Source organism: Netta rufina (assembly GCF_964035555.1).
Source record: "Netta rufina genome assembly, chromosome: 12".
Taxonomy (NCBI): Eukaryota; Metazoa; Chordata; class Aves; order Anseriformes; family Anatidae; genus Netta; species Netta rufina.
Genome location: NC_140135.1, coordinates 14,840,083 through 14,863,178, shown reverse-complemented (window position 1 = coordinate 14,863,178; position 23,096 = coordinate 14,840,083). Strand labels below are relative to the sequence as shown.

Here is a 23,096-nt window from a genome sequence, read left to right as displayed (position 1 = left end):
ACAGTTTGCTAAGCGTTCAGGTGTTGTGTTGATTGATAAAAATAAAAATATTCTTTGGTAAAAATAGAAAAAGCTGTTTTCAAAACTCCTCCACACTCCAAAAACAAAACAAAACAGAACAGAACAAAACAAAACAAAACAAAACACTTCCTTCCTAACCATTTTAGAGGAGAAGAGTTATCTGGACTGAATTTCTTGCTCTTTATACAGCAAGCCCAAACAATCTTGTAGAAAAATCTTTATAACGTTAATTTTTCATACATCAGAAATCCAGAGAGAAAAAGCAGAAAGGGTGAATTTACACAGGACAACTTTCAAGAGAAGCACCAATCTGTATTTTCACTACAGAAAACAGCACTTTTACAGAGAGAGTGTAAAATCTATCTCAGGGTCTTTGGGATGTGTTTTGAAGATTTCATCACAGAGAAGAAAGTCTCCTCTGAGCTTGGTGAATAACCCCCCGGCCAAACTTGCTGGGAACGCATGGGCAGATTGAAACAGGCAGGAAAATCTTCTAGTGCGTTTGCTCTATGGGCTGCACTGACACCGCCTCATCTGCTGGCTTTTTTCTGCCCCAAGATTTCATCTCCCCTTCTACCTCCTGACTGCGGCAGAGCAGGAGTGAGGGGTGATCAGCCCAAGGGGCCCCCACTGACCGCGTACCGAGATGGAGAGTGGGCCCTCTGCCTCTGCCCGCAGTGAGTGCCCAGCCCCAATCCAGCTGCAGCATGATGCCTGGTAAATGCTCTGGGATCTGTTAAAAATGAGGCTTTTCTAATATGCTGAAGATGACAGACCTCAAGTTGTCATAGATTAAAATGGTGTGTACATTCCTTCCTCCAAGTAACCAATAATGGGACAAAAATCCTTGCCAACTCCAGTCTGTCCCTCCTGCCAAGGATTGTTTGAGCTCAGCTCATCCCAAGTGCCCCATCGGGATCCAGATATAGATTAACACAGTTTTGAAATGCAGAAGGGCCACAACCATGCAAGGCTTGATCCAACCCAGACTGGAGTCCTTGAAAGGTCTGCATTGACGTAAGCGCACAGGGAGCAGCACCAGCACGCCTGCCCCGAAGAAACCAGCCCCGGGTCGGGATTGCCAACAGGCTCTGTCACCAGCCACATCCCACAGCCCCAGCACTGGAATGGTGCCGGCAATGCCCACGCACTGCAGCCGGCAATGGCCCTTCACAGCTGTGCCAAGGGAGCCTGGGCTGGCGTAGGACTGCAGGGTGCCTCTCCTCACACACCGCACTTTGCTTTGCACAGGGCACGTCCCCTGTGCTCCTCCAGGGACTCCAAGTTTACTTCTCAGCCTTTGGGATTTGCTGCAGCCACAGTAGCAAGAACCAAAATGGGGAAATACCAGTCCGTGGCACTGGTACAGCGCTAGCTGGAGACAGCATGAACTAGGAGGACAACATCCATGTAGGCACTAACCCTCAGCTTGGGGCCTTCTACTCTATCACGGCAATAAAAACTGCCCATTCAAGTCCTTTGTCTTTAAGATTTCCATCCTGGCTGCAGCAAGTGCGGATTTATTGGTGGGAGCAACTGCAGGAGGAACAGCAACCAGCAGGCGCGTGCGTGCGTGTGTGCCAGCGCACGGTACGCCCTGCCTCTGCCCGGTGCAGCATAAACACGCCACAGCCAGGATTAAATATATGACTAATTCAAAATGGGTTTCCTGGTGCATTAAAAAAAAATAAATAAATAAAATTAAAAAAAAAAATCATTTGGCATGTTCTTCTGTGACATATGCTGCATAGCCAGAGAGTTACGGGGATACAGTGACCAGGAAGGACCAAAGCCAAGAGAGACGGCTGACTACATGGGATCGCAGGAATCAGACACCTGCCTTATTATGAACAGTGATGCACAGCGTGGCCCCAGCTTTTTCACAGGCCTCCACTCACGCAAGCAAAATTGCACAACCCATACCCGCTGAGGCTCACCACACTCCTATTTAAAGGCACAGACTCATACCCAATGCAAAAGCCCATCCAGGGGCAGAGCACTGGCTCCCTACCCCAAAATTTCCCCTGCAGCCTCCAAATCCTTCCACAGAGGCCGAGAGAATGCTTAAACACTTGTTGACACTTCAAAACAATACGTTAATAATGATAAAATCAGCTACAGCATCTTTTGTTGACTTCTGTAGGAATTTTGCCCGAGAAAGGATTGCAGGACACAACTCCAAGCATGCTGAGTGACATCTTATATTTTCAAAACTGTCCTTAGACTTTTCATAACATCTAGCAAGAAAGTTGCTGACAGGAGCAGGATGGTTCCCAGTTTGTGGGGCAAGAAAACTGAGATTCAGTAGAATACCAAATTTGGTAGAATGTCTTCCACTTTGGTAGAATATATTACAAACAACTGTGCATTTTAACACGTTTTCGTATTACACATCATTCATTTTGGGGAGGGGGTGGTGATCATTTTCTGCAGACAGCTAGAATGTTTCCAAGAATGAAAATGTTCATTGAAAGATAATGAAAACCAGACATTTAGTAACATTTTCATTTTGCATGTTTAAATATTTATAACTATGTTCATAAAACCACATGTTTGCTCTCCTAATGCTCTGGTGATTGTGTTTATGAAATGCAGTATTTCTCTTATGCCCCTTCCTTGCGTCAGCTCCTCTGCCAGGCACGATTTACTCGCGCTGCGGCACTGACGACGAGCTTTTATGTAAAAGACTGTCCAAGATTAAAACCAGAAAATTACTGAAAAGAAGAAAACATATTTTCAGAACACTAACGTTTCACTGAGGAATATGTGATTTTAAACTTTGTAGGGGGCATTGATGCTGTCTTAATTCTTTCACAGCAATTTATTTTCAGCCTAAAAGGAAACTATTTCTTAACCTACAGTAAAACAATGAAATCTAGAAATGTAAGTGTGATAAAACTATGATGCTGATGCAAACCATTGTTCTATCTAGAATTTTTTTCCTAAGTTGGACGAAAGATAAATGACAGGAAAGAATTTTGCTTTAATCCTGTGGGTACTCGAGTTTCTGTTATAAATTTCTAAATAGCTGGTCAAGTGGCCGCAGCCTGAAATTGGGACTGTTACACTTAACAGACCCAGATGTGAGCATATTGTATTTTTCTCAGTCCTCTGATTACAGACATCACAATACAGCTTACACGGTTCATACTGGTATATTAAACATACAAAGATATTACGAATGCAAGGCAAGGCTTAGAGAATTCATCAAGACAGCCAGGGACCCAGTACAGGTCTTGCAGAAATCACAGACAGGTTTACACATAGCACACTAACTTTTTTATCAAGATCATAATTCATAAAATGCCATGGATCTGCTTGTGCTTTTAAAAAGGCAATAATGGTTATTCTTCCCCCCCCCCCCCCCTTTTTTTTTTAAACACTGACAACCTGGGCTTTCTGAAAGGGTGAGGGAACTCCTCTGAAACAAGTCCTCGGCAACATAAAGTGAGCTCTGGCAGAGTATTTTGATTTTAATCTCAACCTAACATCCTCCCAGAGGTACAGGGAGTATCTTCAAGGTGCAGTTTCAACTTCTTTGGTCCTTTGCCTGCCTTCTCCTTTCACATCAGCAAAGAACGAAAAGGAAACAGAAAACAGTGTAGATTGCAGCGTCACATTGGCATCTCATTTTAAATACAAATTGAGTGCTTGTGAAGACATTAAAGTAAATCATTCCACTTACTGCATTATTTTAAAATACTTCTGCAGGCCAAGATTAAAATTTAAATATATATTTTACAGCTGCAGCATTGCCAATTCTTACAATATTACCAGTAGCTTCACTTTTTTAAAATATAATTTAAGCTCCAGAATCAGGCAATTACATGAAATCTCAGGCTCCACTTTGACACACAAGTGTATGATTCTTTGGCCTTAACAGTTCAAAAAAAAAAAAAAAAATTAAAAAGGCAAAATAAAATCTGATAAGTGAGGTTCACAACACTGGGAAAAAAAAAAAAAAAAAAGAGAGAGAGAAATGATTAAAAAGTCCACTCTCTTTGTCTGTCTATATCTTGTTAAATTACGCAATTAAGCAATTCTGGTTTCAGAAGCGCAAGATGTTTAAATATTTGTGACTGACAGTCAGCAAGTTGCTGCAGCATCTTCTTTCTAGTAAATATAAATATTGTGGGAAAATGTGCATTCTGAGGAATATCTGCCTCCCCCAACACCACTAGCCCATGCGCCAGAAAGCAGCGAGTCCAATCCATGCAAACTCGGCATGCGGCTGAGAACTTTATTCACAGAATCTGCTGCATAAAGATCTTTCTCTGAATTGCAGATTGTATTTGAGCCGAAACTCAGACTTCATAGTTAAGACCAAGTTTCTCTCTGAGACCTCAGCACAAGTTTAACGCTTTTCTTGAGGTTATCAATAATTACTGAGAAGCTCAAGTCCATGGATTTAATGGGATGCTAAATGCGAACAAAAGAAATGTTTATTTTTAGTGACAACACAGTGAGGTGGTGGAAACCCTAAAAATTCAACTGTGTTCTACTACCACAGGTAAAAAAAGAAACACTAGGAAAATGAAAACAGGGAGAAAAAGGGAAAACAAACAAACAATAACAACTCTTTGACCAAAATAGTAAGAGAATTAAGCCATATAAACTACAGAAAGCAACAAAACTACTCAAAAAAAAAAAAAAAAGATTTTGCAGTATGACAATATTTAAGTGAAACTGGTGAGGAATTTAAAGAAGAGAGAAATAAAGAATAATTTTATTTAGGGCCAGTACTATATGCTGCTTCATTGCCTCTCAGGGCTTTCTGCCTGCAGCCAGATTTCCCAAAGTTGGTATTCTCCGTGGCATACAAATGCAGCCAGTCCACGGCTAGCAGAAACCAAAATCCTGACATTTTCTATCCTGATGTGACCCCGCCAGCAAAAGGCCACGTCGCAGCCTGCGGATAAACCCCAGTGCTTATTTCTGCCCCCAAAACCTTTTTGTCTCCCTTTGAAGGAGCAGCGCCTGCCCCGCACCAGCCAGGCTGCAGCACTCGGAGCAAGGCACTGCCCCCCCCAGCGTGTACCACCACTCCTTTCCCCCACACAGACCAGTTTGTGCCCGAACACCAGCATGGGAGCTGCTGGGAGCCCGGCAGGGCACAGCCTCCTCAAGAGCTTCAGCATCCCTGCCCAGGCCCCCGTTTGCCTGCCAAGCACCCAGCAGAGCCGTGCAAGAGCCATTTTGTCCCTCTGGGACTGCCACAGGCCCTCACTGGGATTATATGACGCTCTGGGAAAGGACAAAACCACGGGAACAGCCCTATGCTACAGGCATCCTATATGCTCCTTGGGCATCCAGCCCCTCCAGCTGACTTTTTGCCTTCCTAAGTTTTCTGGGTGTCTCAGGCCAGGCTACCGTGCACAGCATGCGATGGGGGGACCTCAGCGCGGACACGGTCTCCTGGGAAGGAACTTCGTGTATTGCCCATTCAGCCATTTCAGACCAGCCTGGGCAATTTAAAAGCTGACACTATTGTACAAGTTGCCAAAACAAAATCATTCAGCTAAACTCTTTTTTTTTTTTTTTTTCCCAGCCCTTTATATTAAAGTTTCTTTTCACGCAAGCAGATAAAATGGAGAACCGCTACCAAAGTGTTACCTAAAAGAAAATCTAAACAGAACACAGCTTTATCTACCAAGAACAAAAACTCGCATCTTAACATCAAATTTCTCCTGCACCTCCCTGTCCAACTCCCTCCATCCGTCCCTGCGGAGGCTCTCCCAGCGGCAGCACAGAGCAGATGTCTGTAAGCCTTCCTGCAGGGGCTTGCACCGGGGCTGTGGTCAGGCCCTGTTTTTGGCAGCCTCCCTCACCAGCGTAAGCTCTTACGCAAGCACTTTTACTGCCTTTGCTCACACGCAGGTAAGTAGGCACTCGCAAAACGTACATTATGTTTTTAACCCATGTAAATGGCATAGCATAAGGTTAACCAAATGTCTCAGTCCGGGGAACGCGCAGATAAGTCAATATGACACAAATTATTTCCTTCTGCACACTGCACAATCCAATTAGATTTCTGTAAAGAATTTAAAGCTTCCTCCAGAGTTTTACCTCTCCAACACCTCTGCAGAGGTATTTTCCATATAGTTTGATCATACCGAAAGCATAAATAAGGGGGATAGTTTATCAAAAAGTCGTGAAAGTTAGGCTCAGAACAAGCTGGTGTTAGTGCCTAATGCTTTTAATCTGGGAACATTCCAATTTTTATTTTTATTTTTTAAAAAAGGCAAATACACAATACCACAGCCCACTTACTGCTTTGGAAATGGAAGCTTTACAGCCGACAGAGTTACTATAGGAACTTAATTCCTGGAGCTGTGGTGCTGAGACACTTGAACACAACCTGATCAAATGCCTTCAGGACTGCCTTCACACTGCATGCAACCACTAGCTGTTAATGGCACGCACAAAGCTTGAAAAAAATACATTATTTTCGTAGGATTGCACCAGACACAGAGACAGATATGCAAAAACAATGACAGCAAAGGAATCAAAATATTCATGGCTCATAAAGCGTGGTAGAAAAAGAATGGCTCCAGCTCATCGCCTGCCTCTGCTTAGATTCTTTTTAACACAATGAATCACCATTACCCCTTTTAGAAAACCATCCTGAGTTCTGTTTATTTGGGGACAAATCCATCTAATCCTGCTCATAGAAGCGAGTACAGCAACTACAAGGGGGCTGCCAGTCTGAGAGAGGACAGCAGAATACGGCCCCTTTTTGTGTACAGTCCTGGGACTCTTCTGGGGTGCGACACAGGATCCATTATTAATGACAGACGAAAAACTGAGCTAACATGGCACCTGCTCTGCCAGCGCCATCCTGCCCTGGCCGGCACACTAACGAAGAAATCTGGAGCTGTGAGCACGGGGAGTGCCCATGGGCCCCCACTGCCAGGCCCCGGCATTGAAAATCAGGAGCTGTCTCACCCCAATGCACAAAACAGCCTAGGAGACATGGGAAAAGGGTAGGAGCTTCCTCACTCAGGGACTCTGCCTCTCTCTGCAACGGGCAAGGGCTAGGAAGACTTTTCGCTTCTTTTTACAGAAAAAATAAAAAAATAACAACAACAACAAAAACTTCTTAGCTGCCCACGAGTGGCAGCAGAGTGAGACAGTTCTCCCCTGGGCCACACTGCAGAGGTCTCGGGGCCGGCAGCGGCCGGCAGGGCAGAGGAGCAGAGCCCACCAGCACAGCGTGGGGGACACGGCTCTCCTGCCCCCTCCTCACGGTGCTGGCACCAAACCCCGTGCTTTGCAAGCGTTTCACAACCAAACAGGTCGCCAACCTTTTACACACCCATCCCAAACATACCGTCCATCCCAAACCACGCACACCCACCCCCAACTGCCCCTGTCCCATCCATCTCCCTTTTTGGGGGGGCTGCCCCAGCATGCTGTGCTGAGGGGGGGTGGCTCCGACCTCTCAGCGGGGTGCAGACAACAGTTTGCTCTCCCTTTCCCCTTGCTGGGTGCAAGCTGCATGGAGAGACCCCAAGGTGGGGGACCGGCTGGCCACACAGGGGAGAGAAATTATGGAGGATGCTGTTTTTAAGCTCTTGTTATAAATACGGCTGGGGCTGTGCTACAAACCCGTGGAGACAGCCATCGTTGTGGGCCTGGCCCCATCAGAGCTCACATCCCAGACAACCCTGGCCTCCCCTGGCCCAGGATGGCGTTTTGGGGCCTGACAGCAGCAGTCGCTCCCGGCCCGAGGCACCCCCACAGAGCCTTGCACACCCCGCACCCCCCAGTTCCGAGCAAAGCAGTAAGGAAACCGAGCCTACCAGCACCTTTCCAAGCCTGGCACAGTCCGGAGCGACGCAGACACAACTCAGGTGGGTGTCCGAGGAAAACCCGATGGCCCCCGGCAGCTCTGTTCCTCCTGGCCCCGCTCGCCCCTAGGAAAAGCCCAGGCCAGCAGCACTCTGCGTCCAGCCCCAGGGCTCGGCTCTGCACACAGCGGGAGAGAGACCTGACAGCGGCAAGAAGCAGGGATCCACGTCTGGCTGGGGCACCTCGGAGGGAAACCATTTACCTCCTTCAAGGGGACAAATTCAGCAATGTGGGGTGGGAAACTTGCCTTCAACGTTACTGGGATTTTTTTTTTCAGACATGCAGCACCACAGATTGCTATCCACCTCCCTCCTATCTTTTCCTGCCCGATATGCTTTTTAATTTTTTTTTTCTTTTTTTGAGGGCAGAGACGAGAAATTCATTTAATTTTTAAAGCATGCAAGGTTTCACGGGTCGCTTGCACAAGCAGACCCCGCGGCAGGCGGGAGAAGACAGGGCAGCCCCAGCCGCCCGCAGCGCCCCAAGTCAAGTTCAAGATGGGCCCGTCTGGGGCCTCTCGCAGCCAGCAGAGCTGGGGGGCCTGGGGAGCCGGGGGGTCCCTGCCTTCCTCCACCACGGGGCTCAGCCTGCAGCAAGGTCCCTGCAGTCGGACAGAGGATGGGGGTGCAGAGTCATACGCCTAAATCAGCAGCACTGGAGGAGAGCCGCAGCTGCCGGCCCTGCTGCAGCCCCAGCCGGGCCCCCCCAGCGTCCCCCGCAGCGGGGCCTAGAGGTTTGCAGGGAGCGGTATCCACCGCCGCTCGGGTCGCTTGGGGCTCCTGGGCAGCACTGGAGAAGTTGTTTCTGGGGTGAAATTTCTCGGCTCAATCCCTTCTGTCTCTCCGGGATGGGGACGCTTTGCTGCATCCTGGTCAGAAATAAAGAAGAAGGAAAAAAAAAAAAAAAAAGAAAAGAAAAAAAAAAAAAAAAAAAAAAACACAACAAAACCAGACGATAAAGTCCAGCACGCCACGAAGTCACCCATGTCCCCTCCGGGAAGCAGCCCGGTGCCGACTACCAGCCCCTGCACCCCTGCCGGCAGCCCCGGCCCGGTACTCACCGTCGGGGCCACCCCGTCGAGGCTCCCCGCTGCCCCCGGTGCTCCTCTCCCTCGGCGACGCCGCGCCGCGGGCTCCGGGCTCCGTCCGCTCGGGAAGGTCGCGGGGATGCGAAGCCGTTCGGCAGCGGAGGGCGGGGACAAAGGGGCAGCAGCAGAAGCAGCGGCGAGGAGCTGGAGGCTTTTTCCCGCAGCGCCGGCCCGAAAACAACGGCTCGGCCCCGGCGGCAGCGAGCCGGGACCGCGGCGGCACCCGCGGCTGCCCCCGGCCCCCGAAACGGGGAGGACGGAGGAGGTTAAAAACGGCTCGCGGGGGCTCTTTCCAAAACAATAAACTTTTAATGCTAAAGCAGTTATAACCAAAAGCTGTACAGAGTTGATTTTTTTTTTGTTTGTATTTTTTTTTGTTAGAAAACAATTTTTTCTTCCCCATAAATATTGTTCAGTTCCCGGCACTTTGTATCAATAATTAAATTACGAACGATAAATATGGCATCATGGATATGTATTTACAAAAAAAAAGTTATTACAAAAAGGCAACTGTTATACTAAACATCACAATCTGGGTAGAATAAACACCACATCCTCATCCTGAAAAATACTGACCGACCCCATCAGACGAGAATACATTCACAAGTGTAATGCTTGGAGAGAGAGAGAAGGAGAAAGAGGAGGAGAGCAGAGAAAGAAGCAGCAGGAGAGCTAGAGAGGAAAGTTCAAGACATAACAGGACTTTGGCACGGTTTAAGACTGTAAGTTTAAACAATCACCACTAAGGCGAAGGAGAATTTTCATCCTCATGTCAACATCCCACCGAAAGAAGGAAAAACAAAACAAATTAAAAATAAAAAGTGAGGAATCGGAGGAAGAGGTACTGGGACAGGGAAGGAAAAAAAAAGCCCAAACAAAACAAACAAACAAAAAACGAAAACGAAAACAAAACAAAACAAAAAAACAACAAAGAAACGACTGCGATTGCAAAAAAATGACAACAACAAAAAAAGAAATCCAATCCTGAGAAAAGGACATGGCTAGTCCAGCGTCTCGGCTTGCAAAAAATAGTAATAATTATAATATAATAATAAAAGACCCCCCTCCGGATCCTGGCAGTTAACTAGGTGTAGCCCTATGCGGTCGTCGGTGTGGAAACTCCATTTCCGTGGGAGTGAGCTGCAGTTGGCTTGGCATGTCCTTTTTTCCTTGTTCCCAACGCATTTGGTCCAGTCTCTGGCTGGGCAGCTGCTGCCTTCACACATACCACTCGTTAAAATTGGGGGGTAGTCCAGGGTTGTGGCCGGGGTTACTCTGAAGGGCGGCCGGCGGCGTTTTAGTGGAGTCCTTGCCTCCGGCTGAGCCCACCGCCGGGGGGGTGGAGGACTCGTACCCCGAACTGGCTGCAGGGGAAGAGTCCGACCCCTGGGATTCGTGCACCTAAAACCAAGAGGCAGAGATGGGAACGAGCCCAGGGCCCCCCGCCACCCCGCTGAGCCAGGTCAGGATGCTACCCCACGCAGGAGGGATACCAGGGGTCACCAGCTTGGTCCCCGCCTGGCAAGCAGGCGGTGCACGTACTGCCGGTCACCCGGAGCACCGGCGGCTCGGTGCAATGCCTGCCGCAGCTCCCGGCCACTTCCCTGCGTTACAGGGAGCTGCACCATCCCGGTGTGTGGGGCTGCAGCATCCCGGCGCACGGGGCTGCATTTGCACAGCACTCTGGAGCAGAGCCACGCTCTGGAAACCGGTTAGCACTTGCACCAGCGGCAGTGCAAAAAGAAACTACGCCATTTCCCCAGGCTGTGCTCCAGCCGTGGCCCAGGCACCAGGGACCGCTCAGGCCATGCTGGGAGCACTGCGGCGGGCGCTGTGCAGCTCTGCCCTGTTCAGCCGCGGTAAAACGGGCCCCGAGCACGCCAGCGACCAAGTGTCCGTGCTCAGGGAGTAAAGAGCTGGGGCGCAGGAGTGATTACCTTCATGTGTTTCCTAAGTGAGCTGGGGTGGGTGTAGGATTTGTCGCACACCTTGCAGATGTAGGGCTTGTCCGAGGTGTGGACGTGCATGTGTTTCTTCCTGTCGCTGCTGTTGGCGAAGCGCCTGTCGCAGCCCTCAAACTCGCACTTGAAAGGCTTCTCACCTGCGAAATTCAGAGAGGGTGAAGGAGGGCCATTCCCCTCCACGTCCCCACCTGCCTCCTGCCAGGATGGCCTCTGCCCCGCTCAGTCCCCACCTTGGGGATGCACGAGGACCCCAAAAAAATGATGAAGGGGAGGAGGGATGGCGGGGTTTGTTTTGTGCCGAGTAAATTTGGGTCAGCCTTTGTTACTTTGAATTTGCCTCCCACTGGCTCCGCACCGTGCTCCGGCGGGGACAGCGCTCGGTGAGCCCGAGGAGGGAGAAGACCCGTGAGCAGTTCAGCGGCTCGGACAGTTTTATGGGACGTACTCAAGGATGCGAGCCGAAAAGCGCTTGCTTCCTGCCTTCCCCCCCTCTTCCCGCCGGCCGTGCGGAGGGCTGAACGGAGGACGGAGCTACAAATAAAAATACTTTGACAAAAGTATCGCTGATTTAACTGGGAGAGACGCCAATGGGGCCTAAAAATAAAACAGCGAGGAGAAGAAAAGGAGCGGAAGTCCCCGAAAACGAGATTTCATTAGCACTCGTACGGGTGCCTCCGCAGGGGTGCGCAGGGGGCCGGCGGCGGCGGCACGCACCCAGCCACGGAGCCCCGGGGGCCTTACCTGTGTGTGTCCGCTTGTGGATCTTGAGGTTCTCAGAGCGGGCAAAGATCTTCCCGCAGCCCGGGAAGGGGCAGGGGAAGGGCTTCTCCCCCGTGTGCACCCGAATGTGGTTGACCAGTTTGTATTTCGCCTTGAAGGACTTGCCCTCCCGCGGGCACTCGTCCCAGTAGCAGATGTGGTTGTTCTGCTCGGGGCCCCCGACGTGCTCCATGGTGACGTGGGTGACCAGCTCGTGCATGGTGCTGAAAGTCCTGTCGCAGCTCTTCTTGGGCCGGCTGAGCTGGCTCTCGTCGAGCCACTTGCAGGACAGCTCTTGCTTGATGGGCTGCCGCATGTACCGAAAGAAAGCCCCGGGGCCGTGGTGGTGGTGATGGTGGTGGGCCGCCACGTTCATGCCCATATTCACGTTCATGTGGTTGTAGTTGTGGAACTGGGCGCCGCCGTAAGGGTCCGTGCGGGGGCTGGAGACGGCCCGGTACGGGTCCGGCCGCCCGAAGAGGTCCCCGCGCAGCCCCAGGTGCATCTGCCCGTTGTCTACGTGCCCGGTGGGGGACGTGTGGCTCGGGCTCTGCTCGTGGAGCCCCGGGAAGAGCAGGTAGCCCGGGGTGTCCGGGATGCCGCCGGGGCCGTGCAAGCCGCCGGGCGAGCCGCCGAAGAGCCCGTGCTGCGCCGTGCCGGAGGCGGCGTCCGCGATGCCGGAGCCGCGGTTGCGGAAGAGAAAGTCGCGGGGGGAGTTGAAGGCGGCGGCCCCGCCGTAGGAGGGCACCTGGCCGGCGTGGTGGTGGTGGTGGTGGTGGTGGTGGCCCAACGCGCTGGCGTAGCCGGGCGCTTGCGGCGTGAACGCCGAGCTCTGCCCGGCGGCGAGGTCGTGCGGGGCCGCGTTCAGCTTGAAGGCGGCGGCGGCGGCGTGCGAGGAGTCCCCGAAGGGGCTCAGCCCCATGCCGGCGGCGGCGGCGTCGCGACCCGGCATCTCGTGGTGGCGGGGCGCCGCGAAGCCGCCCACCCCCAGCGCCGGGAACTGCGGCCCTCCGTCCAGCAGCATCGTCATGGGCGCGGGGCCGGCGGCGCGGCGGCAGCCTGCCCCCTCCTCCTTACCTCCCCCTCCCCTCCTTCCTTCCTTCCTTCCTTCCCTCCCGCCCCCGAAAAAGTGCAAAACCACCCCAAAACGCGCCCCCGCCCCCACCCCCCGCGGCGGGCGGGCGAGCACCCCCCGTCCGGGGAAGGAAAAAAAAAAAATTAAAAAAAAAAAAATTAAAAAAAGGTTAAAAAAAAAAACAACCCCAAGCCCCCGAGCCCACCACCACCCGCCCCCCGAGGCGCCCGCCCCCGCGCCGGGCCGGGCCGGGCGGCGCAGCGCAGCAGGGCGAGGGCGAGGGCGCAGCGCGGCCCCGCTCCCGCTCGGCGCCGTCGGGCACTGACGGGGCGCCCGCCCGCGCCTCGCACATAAACCAACGCCGGGGCCAGGCCGCGCCGCGCCAATGGGGAGCCGCCGGCCGCCGCGTCAGCTGACCCGCCGCCCGGGCCGCCATTGGCTGCTCCCCGTTTGATTGGCACGCGCCCCGCAGCCGTCGGGGACGGGGATTGGGCGTGCGCGGCTCGCAGGTAAAACGGGGGGGGGGCGGCGGGACGGGGCGCACGGGACGGGACGAGATGGGACGGGGCGCACGGGGTGGGATGCACGGGACGGGACGCACGGGATCGGGCGCACTGGACGGGGCGGACGCAGCCCCCCAGGGCAGCCCCGGTCCCGGGGACAAGCGCGCCGAGCCCCGCGGGTTCTCCGTCTCCCCGCCGTGCCGTCCCGGTGCGCGCTGCCCCCCTGCCCGGCCCGCTGCTCGCCGCCCCACGCCGCGGGGGGAAGGCCCCCGGGCGCCTCTCCCGGGGAGGGGGCAGGCGGAAAGCCGGCACGAAGCCGCCGCGCCGCTTCAAAACTAAACCCCAAGCCCGCCTGAGCTCGCAGCGGCGGGGCGCAGTTCATTTTTTTAATTAGCAGCATTTCGCCTGCATGAACCCGAGCCGAGCGTGGACAGCCCGCTCCTGCCCCGCCAGCCCCACGGGGCCAACTTCGCCGGCCCGAGTCCCCCCGCGCCCCCCGGCCCGCTCCCTACAGGGGACAGAGGCAGCGCCGAGCACCGAAGGGTCCCTGCTCACTCCCTGCCCTCCCCGCCGGGCCGCGGAGCACGGCCGAGCAGCGCCCGGCGTGGCGGTTCCCGTGCTCTATTTTTTGTACACTCGTTTGTTTGATCGTTCTTTTTTTCTTTCTTTCTTTCTTTATTTTTTTCGTCTTTCTCTCTCTCTCTCTCTCTTTTTTTTTTTTTTTGTCTTTCTCTTTCTTTCTTTTTTTTTTTCTTCTTCTTTTTTCTTTTTTCTTTTTTTTTTTCTTGTTAATTTTATTTTTGCAAAGGCAACGTTCAGCCTTGGAACAATTATCAGTTGCAGACAGCGCTATAAATCCACTCATTTTCTGTTCTGGAAAGCATTTGCAAAGAACTATGGGGAGCAAGAGTGGAAATAAAAGGCAGAAAGAAAGATGGCTGTAATTGTAATATCCTGAGATTTGCTGAGCCCCCAAGTCTGTCTATTGGGCAGGTCTCACAGGCTTGCCGCCGGCTCTCTGCAGGAAACGTAAAATCTGATCAAGTTCAGAGACGCATTGAGAGCCTGCTTCAAGCAGCGCTTTATAACCGCGGCCCTTTCACATCGTTCCCCCCAATCAGCCCCAGGAAAGACTTCGCCTTCTTTATTTTAGGGTTTGCAGGGAGGACAAAAAAAAAAAAAAAAAAAAAAAGCCACCGATATAAAATCTCCCCGAGAGGTAACACCAGTGCCCATCAAACACTCAAATTGCCCAGGCCACATCTGCCAAGAACAGTCCCAAAGTTGGAAGGTGAGTGCCTCGCTGCCGTTACGGCGAGCCCGCAACACGGCAAGAGGCGGGAGGGGGGGGCCTCCCCTAGGGAACGGAGGGCGCGCAGCGGCCGAGGACCGGGCAGGATTGCAGCCCTCCCTCGGGAGCAGCGGAGAGGGCCGGGGCTGTCCGGCACCATCCTGCAGCTCCCGGGGCCCGGCGGCGGCGGAGGGCAACGGGGCGAAGCCGTCCCCCCCACCCCGCCCCGGCGCTGCGAAGCGGTGGTGGCTCTACCTGACTATTTGCGGAGCGCTGCGGCGGGGTAATTAATTACCTCCCGCACGTGGTGGGTTTTCTCGGCAACTACAACCCAAAAAAAAAAAAAAAAAAAGAGAGAGAAAAAAAAAGAGGGGGGGGGCATAATTCAATTAGCCCATCAGCTGAGCGCCGGGGAGGGCCGCGCCTCTGAAGTCGCCGACCTGGAGCAACCGAGGGCGACTGACCCCTGCTTGTGCAGGAGGCCTCACGTGTAGCCCGGCGCATTGTCTGCCCCTAATGGGATGCGCCGGGGCCGCGCCGGGCCGGGGGCGGCGGCGGGTGCCCGCCAGGAGCCGCCGGGGCCGCGCCGCGCTGCGCGCTCAGGTGCCCACGACGCGGAGCGCAGCGGTTCCCCGGGCGGGTTGCGCAGGGGGGTAGGGGGGCAACCTTCAGCCCTCCGGCCCGGGGAGATGGAGCGAGCGAGGCTCTGCGGCGGGGGAAGCTTAAAAAATATTAAAAAAAAAAAAAAAAAAACATTTATTTTTATTATTATTTATTTATTTATTGCTTAAAAAGGTCCCTGCGCGCCAGCGGCAGCGGCACCGCGGGGCTTCGGGAAAAGCATCCCGGGGGTGGGGGGATCAGAGGCAGCGGTGGGAGCTTTGGGCGAGGACTCGCCGTTTCGGAGAGTATTTGGTTGCTTTGCAGAAAGCGGCGCCCGCAGCCCCGCCGTGCCGCGGTGGACTCGCGGATCAGGCTACATAAATTGACCTATAAATCTTTTTTATACGTTTCCCATTTCTACTCTGCCAAGTTTGTACGGGTGTGTGCGCCGAGCAATATCCAGACGGACATACAGACACTGTTTAAATCCGATCGCTTCCTAGCTGGAATCTGCCAGCTCGGGAACCAAAAATGGCATAAAACGCGTTCGTTTTATTTCAGCGCATTGTCGCTGTGGCCTATGATTTTTATTCTCCGTGCTTTCGTAATAATAATAAAATGTATAATATATTTTGCATATATTTTAACGTTTTGGTAAATTCCATTTTTATTCATCGGTATTTCTGGTCGGTCCCAATTCCTGTATTTATTTTTCAGAGGCGGGGGAACATCACATCTCTCTCCCTTTTAAATCTATCTCAATTGCAAACAGGCAAACAACAGCAACCGGAAAAGTAGTCTCGCAGGCTCTCCTGCTCTCGTCGTGCTCCCAAAGCAGGGGAAGGCGGAGAAAGACACCCTGCTTTACGTCAGGAACAGATATTTGTGTAATTCTCCTCCACCTTTTTTTTTTTTTTCCTCCCCCCTTTGGGATGATTTAGGAATTTAACAGCCACAAAAAACGCAAAGCCCTTGGAAGCGGTGCGGGTCCCTCCGTGCCCGCTGCTGCCCGGTTCCCGTGCGTGCCCCGCTCGGTGGCCGGCCCTCCCCGGCCCTCCCCGCCGGGCTCCCCCCGTGCTGCCCTTGCCCTGCCCTGGTGGGCTCCCGGGGCCTGACTCTGCCCCGACCCAGCACCCGGGCACGGCTGGGGGAGCCTCGCCGGAGGGAAGAGCGCCAGGTCTGGGCCCTGCAGCGCCAGGTCGGCGCGGGAGAAAAAATGGTCCCCAGTGGGTGCCCGCTCCTTACAGCACATTTCGCAGCGGGGCAGAGCGGGCAGGGGCTGGGGGAGCTTCGGCAACGGCCCCGGGAGCGGAGGCTCCGCGGGTTTCCCTCGTCCCCTCCGCCGAGGGTGTGAGGAAAAGGCAAAAGGAGCCCGGGAAAACAGCAAAAGAAATCCCCCACACCGACCTGCGAGCCGGTCGGCGAGGGGAATATTTCATACGCCCTAAATACCTTTTAAAACGCAGTTTATCGTGGACAAATGAATATCCCTAACAAGCGTAAAGACAAGTAGCTTTTCTTCTGCCATAAACATATTGCACCTCCGGTGTAATTAAATGCAAACCAGGAGCGAACGCGACGTTTCCATTGCAGCTGTCACTCAGCGGAGGGGACTCACATGTACATTTGAACTTCAGAGATAGGGGCTGGAGTAAACAGGTCTGAACTTCGGCAACAGAGGGGGCGAGGGGTGCCAAAGGCCGGCCAGGCAGAAAAAACGAAGGGGAGACAAAACGGTGGTGCCGCGGGGCTCCGTGCTGAGAGGGTGCCGCGGGAGCAACCAGCCCGTTTTTGTTTTTTTTTTTTGGACCCGGGTCGGGGATTTTCGCGTCTGTGCTGGCGGTGGGGAAAAGTTCCGCTTGCAAAACCGAACAGGAACGCAGCTGCGCGCTCAGCCGGCTGGGAAACACGAGTCGGGTTCGGAAGCGAGTGGGAAAACCACGAGGAGGAGTTGAAGCGGCTGCGGGATGAACGGGTCCCGTCCCCGTCCCCGTCCCCGTTCCCCCCACCCCCCGAGGGCGGCCAAGGCAAAGCCAAGGGGCAGGGGACGTCGCGGGTCGCGGCCCCGCAGGGTGCCGGGCAGCCCCTGCGCCGTGCCCGCACCGAGACGGCGTGGGGCGAGTGACCCCGGGCAGCCCCCCGGCAAGGGCGAAAAGCCCCCGGCAAAGCTAGGGGGGAGCACGGGACGGGACGACACGGGGCAGCCCCCCGGGCGGGCGGAGGAGAAAGCGGGGGGCTCGGCACCCCGGCCCGGCCGAGACGATCCGGGCCCTCCGGCCGCCCCCTTGAAATCGCCCCCTTGAAGTCCTCCGAGGAGCGGAGGGGGTGGGGGGAAGTGGCGAATATCTCAATCAGCGAGGAGGTGACCTGTGACCCGGAGGGTGGCTCTATTGTCCCGCTCTTGCGGGGGACACAGACTTTAGTCAGCCTTTCTGCGTGACTGAGCCCTGAGGGGCAACCGCAAGCCCCGAGCTCCGGCGAAGCATCCCGGGCTCGGGAACCGCCAACCCGGCATCAGCTGCCGGGGCAGAGCCGCCCTTTCCCCGGAGTCCCGGGGTCGCCGCCCCAGAGCCCTGGTTGTTTCCGAGCCCGCCCTGCCCCGGCCGCCCCCTGTCCCCCCTTAGGGGGCTGGGCCGGGCCGGGCCGCTCGGAGCATCCGCACCACGGGGCCACGAGGGACCGGAGCGGCCCACCCGGTGCCCACTGAGCAGGGCCGAAAGCGGGGCTGCGGAAGCCGCCTCCACCCGCTCCCGCCCGGCGGCGGCTTCCAGCGGGGCCCGGAGCGGAGCCGGGCACCAGGCGGCGCTGCGGAGCGGCCCGGCCCGGCCCCCGACGGCTGCCCCGGGCCCCCCGGGGCTGCCCCGCTCCTCTGCCCACGCACGGGGAGCGATGGGCCGCTCCGCACCCTGCCCCGCAGCCCCAATGCACCTCGGAGGACGGGGCAGCAGGGGGACGTGAGCCCCCGGTCCCCAAATCAACCCCGACCCTGTCCGCCCCTCCCCGTCGAACCACCCCAGGGCCTCGCAACAGGTGTAAGCCCCGGTAATAAGCCCCTTGTTCGGGTGCAAATATCCCCGTTGGAACCGGCATCCCCAGGGGCCGCGGAGAGCGGTCTCTGGCTGTTGGGGGCCAACCGGGGGGAGCTGTCAGGTTCCAGGGAGCCCTCTCTGGGCCCCCCGCCCCCCTCCCAGCCTGCAGCAGCTCCCCCCAGGGAAGCTGTGAGGACACCTGCACCCGCGACATGGCCAGCCTGCGGTGCACGGGGCGCTCTCCCCGCCGCCGGGAGCCCTGAACGCGGGGCTTCCCCTCGCTCCCAGCTTTTATTCCCACCTCTGGGAAGGGCACGGAGACGGGGATCGGCAGTGTCCCTCCCCAGGACACACGGCTCCCCGCGGCCCTGGGCTGGGGGCTTTTCTCCCCGCCGGGACTCCCCGACACGGAGCCGTCCCGTCCTGCCCTGGTGGAGCGGAGGGGCCTCGAGGGGACCGGGCATAGGTGGGCCGGGTCCCACCGGTTCCAGCCCGTGGGGTCGGGCCGTGCGCCCAGAGCCGGCTCCGACGGCGCCGTGCCGGGGCACCAGCGGTCGGCACACCGACGGGCACACCGGCGACGGGAAAACGGGGGTGTCTCCCGTCGCCCCGGCATCCCCCAAAGGTGGGGACACGATTTCGCCACCCCAGAACGTGTTGGAACAACGTGTTGAATGCTTTAAGGTCTTAGGAAAAAAAAATCAAAACGAGGGCTGTGCCGTTCCCACCGCTTGCCTTTCGCTATCCTCCCTTCGGCCGCATCGCCCAGCGACTTTCCCGTCAACAGCCAAGGCTTTCCCCAAGGTGTGGGGCAGAGAACTGACTCCTCCTTTCCCCTCCGGCCCGGGGAACCCGTCCCCACGGGTCCCTCGGGGGAGATCTGCCCATTCCCTTTGCCGTTTGCTTTTTTCTCCCCGGGAAAAGCGGTGCCGCCGCAAAGCCGCGGGGTACAAACCGCTGCCGCTCTTTTCTCTGCCGGCACCATTCCCTTCGCCAGCGAGGGGGAACGAAGCGCTTCAGCGGCTCCCCCTGCCCGGAGCCCCGACGGGGGCGCGACCCCCCCCCAGCGGGCCGGGGCTGGGAGCGGGGCAGGGCGGCCACGGCTCCCGGCACGAACCGGCCTCAGCCCTCGCACGCTTCCGCGGGTGAAACAGCCCCGCAACGGGAGCGACTTGTGGCGATAACAGCCCGTTGGAAGCCTTGGGGCCAAAGCTGGCCGAACAACGGCACTGGGGCGCGGGCATCGCCCAAATGTTTCCACCAGGGCCGATCACCCCGTGCCTAACACTACGAGGCTCGGGGCAGAGCCCGTTCCCCTTTTGCATTTCCCCAGATTTCGGGCCGATAGACCAGTCCCCTTCCCCTTCCTTATTTTTCCCATCGAATGCCGCCTTTCCTCAGCTGCCCCGCGCAGGCCCCGCGCTGCGGGGCGCGTTGGGCAGCGACGGGGCCCCCCGACACCACTGACTACCCCGTAAACAGCGTGCTTGCCACAGGGTGAAGGAGTCGATGGTTTTTATTACCCTCCCCGGAGGATCTGGTCCGCAACGAGAACCTTGTGTAGCAAAGCTCGTGTTAGGAAAGGTGCCTCGACTTACAGCCCGGCAGCAGCCGGTGCGCTAACCTTGGCTGCGATGGGGCAGCACCGAGGTGAAAGGGAAAAAAAAAATAAATAATAATAATAAAAAAAAAAATAGAGAAACAAAAACAACTCCAAAAAGCAGCCAAGCAAACCGAAAGCCCTATTGCAGCCCTCCAGTTGCGGCTCCCAGCTGAAGACACCTCTTTGCCCCCACTCCGTCGAAGTCCCCTTGCAGGGGGCAGAAGCGGCTGCGGGCAGGGCTGCCCGCGGGACCCCGCTGCCTCCCAAGTTTTCAGAGCCAGGAAACTGCCATTTCCCGCTACCTTCGCCCATTCCCCGATAGCTTTCAAGGCGTCCACGTTTATTTTAAAAACTCTTCTGAGAGCTGTAGTAAATTGCGTTTGCTTGTAGCTACAAAGGAGAAAGTTAAGCATTTGTCTCTGCTGTTGTATAGGCAGCCAGTTGTTTTAATTAAAGGGTGGGGATCCGTGATATATACACCAGATAAAAGCAAATGCACAGAATAAACTAATTAAAACATTGTGTTTGGAACACATTTTATTTCTTTTTTTGATCTTAGTTGTGTTTTAAAGAAATGTCAGCGCACTATAAAGCAACCTTATTTCCCTTATAGTGTGCGGCGCTTTTCAAAGGCTAGTGTGATATATTTTAGAAAAGAAATCCCGCTGTGAAAGCTTGCGTGTCTTCTCTTTACCAAACTAAGCTCTTGTCAATCATGCCAGGGCATATCCAATCACCAAGTCCCTTTTTGGAAAGCAGCTCATCCCGCTGTGCTTTTATATATCACACCGCAGCATGTTTAGATGCATTTTTACTATCACTTCAGGAGCGGTGACTGATGAGAGCGCAGTTACAGTACCGGCTTCCCCAAACGCCGGAGTTGCTAACAATTTGCCTGGCTATTGTGTGCGTGTCTTTCTCTCCCTCCTCCCCCTTTCCTGCCTCACGTTGCCTCTATTTGTCATGGACACCAAGATGCGGGAGGATAGCGGGGGGGGTGTTAGCAGATCCCGAGGTGCCCATCACCTGCCTGGGACACGGTGACGGGCGGCTCCGTGCCTGCACAGCCCCGGGGAGGGGAAAGACCCGGCAGCTCAGGGGTCCCCCGATGGCACTGGAGAACCGAGGGCACCCCACCTTGCCCCGGGCTCCCCCCGGCCCCCGCTGCGCGCCCGGCTCACGGCCGCAGAGCCGCTGCGCAAAGCCCTGGGGTCCCCGGGGCTCGTCGGGGGTCCCGCTGCGGGCGGAGAAGCCCCTCCCGGACAGGGGAAAGCCTCGGAGCACGGCGAGGCGTGTGTGGGGCAGGTCTGGAAACCTGCCGGTCTCCCCCCACCCCCCCAGCCGGCCGCGCCGACACGAGTGGTGACAAAGCCGCCTGAATTTGCTCTCTCGTTTCAATTCCGAGCCCTGGAATCGTTGCATGTGAGCTGCGTTTACCTCTTGATCCCGACTGCAAGTGAGAAAAAAAATAGACTTTTTTTCTTTTTGCTAAATTTCTGGACCCTAATTGAAGACAAGTGGCAAATGGTTTTTATTAAAATCCCTCTCCTTTTTCCTCCGCCTCCAGCTCTGGGTGTTTTCAGACAAACTGTGCAAACCTCTGGCGACGCACACGTACAGAAACATTCGATATTTCTCCGCTCAGTAACGCGTTCATATCGCCTGTCTCGGGCTCTCTTCCCAGGCGCAAATTTCGGGGACACGGCCGTGCCCAGAACCTCCCCGCTGCGTCCTGTGCTGTGACCGTGTCAGAGAACCCGGAAAGGGGAGCGAGGAGGGGGCACGGGCATCCCCGGTGCTCCTCCGCCTTCCAAGGCGACCTAGGCACAAAGGCTTCCGACGCCCAACCTGTTTACACAGATTTCCTCTCACCTCTTTGGCTCCATCATTTTATCTCATCAGATTTCGCCCCCTTCGTTTGCCAGAGATGGTTGTAAATTTCCCCCAATCCTTAGCTTCTCCCCACGGTCCTTGGGTGAACCTGGTCGGACCGAGAGAAACGAGGTGATTTTATCGTTTGCCTTAAAAAAGGACCAGATGCGGACATTTAATTCTATGTTATTTCCCGTTTACCGCACAGGCTGTGGTGGTGGCTGTACCGCAGCTCTCCCTGAAACGTCGAGAACTAAAGGTGCAAATGAAGCGAGGGCTGACTGATGCAGGGGAAAAAAAAAAATCATATATATATATATATATATATATATATATATATATTATAACCTAAAAATCCCTTGGACTTCGGATGCCGGGAGCCACTCGTGCCTTCCCCATTTATCCTCAGGCATCCGAGCCGCCGCGCCCACGCGAAGCCCTGCCGCCCCCCGTGCTCTCCCAGCGCAAGGCGCGCCCCCGCGGGGCTGGGGGACACCCCCTCCAGCCGATCCCTACCCCGGACCCCCGGCACGATGAATTAAAGACCTTCCAGGACCAGCACTTGCCCTGCTTTGTCTCCCTCCCCCCAGAAAAAAAACTTCTCCTGCTGGCTCTCCCCAGAAACGATGCCCGGAGCAGGGGCTCAGCCTCCCTGCCGCAGTGTCAGGCTGTGCGAGGGGACCAGCCGCAGCCCCCTGAGTGTGCCGGAGCTGCTCTTGTGTTCTCGGGAGGCTCCCGCTGAGCAAGGCTGGGTTGTTCCTTCCTCCCCAAAGCCCCCTCCCAAGGGACTTTGTGCCCCTTCACCCCAGATGACAGGAGGCAGACTCGGAGCCAGTGCCGTCTGGGGGCCCGGGGAGGGGATCCTGCTGAGTAGAGGTGGCTGGCGGGGCAGAGACCTCCCAGCTGGAGGTCGGGGTCTGGGGACAGGAGGCCACCTGGGTAGACACGAGTCCCTTTCACCCATTTAGGACACGGGAGGCCCTGTCGTGTGCTCAGTGCTGGAGAGCAGAGCTTAGATGCGGTCTTTGCAGGCTGGGACTGAAAGGCAGCACCCCATGCTGAGCCCAAGCCCCACTTGCACGCCAGGGTGATCTCCAGCCCAGCCTGGGTCCAGCTATTTGGCAGCCCCCATTGCCATGTGCCTTGTCACCAGTATTGCCACTGCCAGGTGCTCAGCACAGGTACAATGCAGGGGCTTTGCTAGAACACCCGGGGGGAGCAGATCCCATGGCTTTGTGGGTTTAAGGAGAAGGGACATGGTGGCAGAAGCACCCACTGGAATAGCATTAAAATAGATACAGTTACATGTGCCAGGAGAGCTTCAGCATCACCCATGCACACCTGTCACAGGCAGAAGTCACTGCTGGGTCTCTGATATTAAAAAGACACACTTAAAACTGTTTTCAAATATCATCATTTTAGAACAGCAGTGCTGCTT

At 55.4% G+C, this 23,096-nt stretch overlaps 1 protein-coding gene across 1 annotated transcript; it reads right to left on the bottom strand.

Moving 5' to 3' along the window:
- Positions 1 to 10,177: 10,177 nt before the first annotated feature.
- ZIC3 (Zic family member 3) lies at positions 10,178 to 12,712 on the bottom strand (the record flags this gene model as incomplete). Its single annotated transcript, XM_084294317.1, has 3 exons — positions 10,178 to 10,360; positions 10,897 to 11,060; positions 11,665 to 12,712. 3 exons carry the CDS (start codon positions 12,710 to 12,712, stop codon positions 10,178 to 10,180), a joined length of 1,395 nt encoding a protein of 464 aa, XP_084150443.1.
- Positions 12,713 to 23,096: the final 10,384 nt, after the last annotated feature.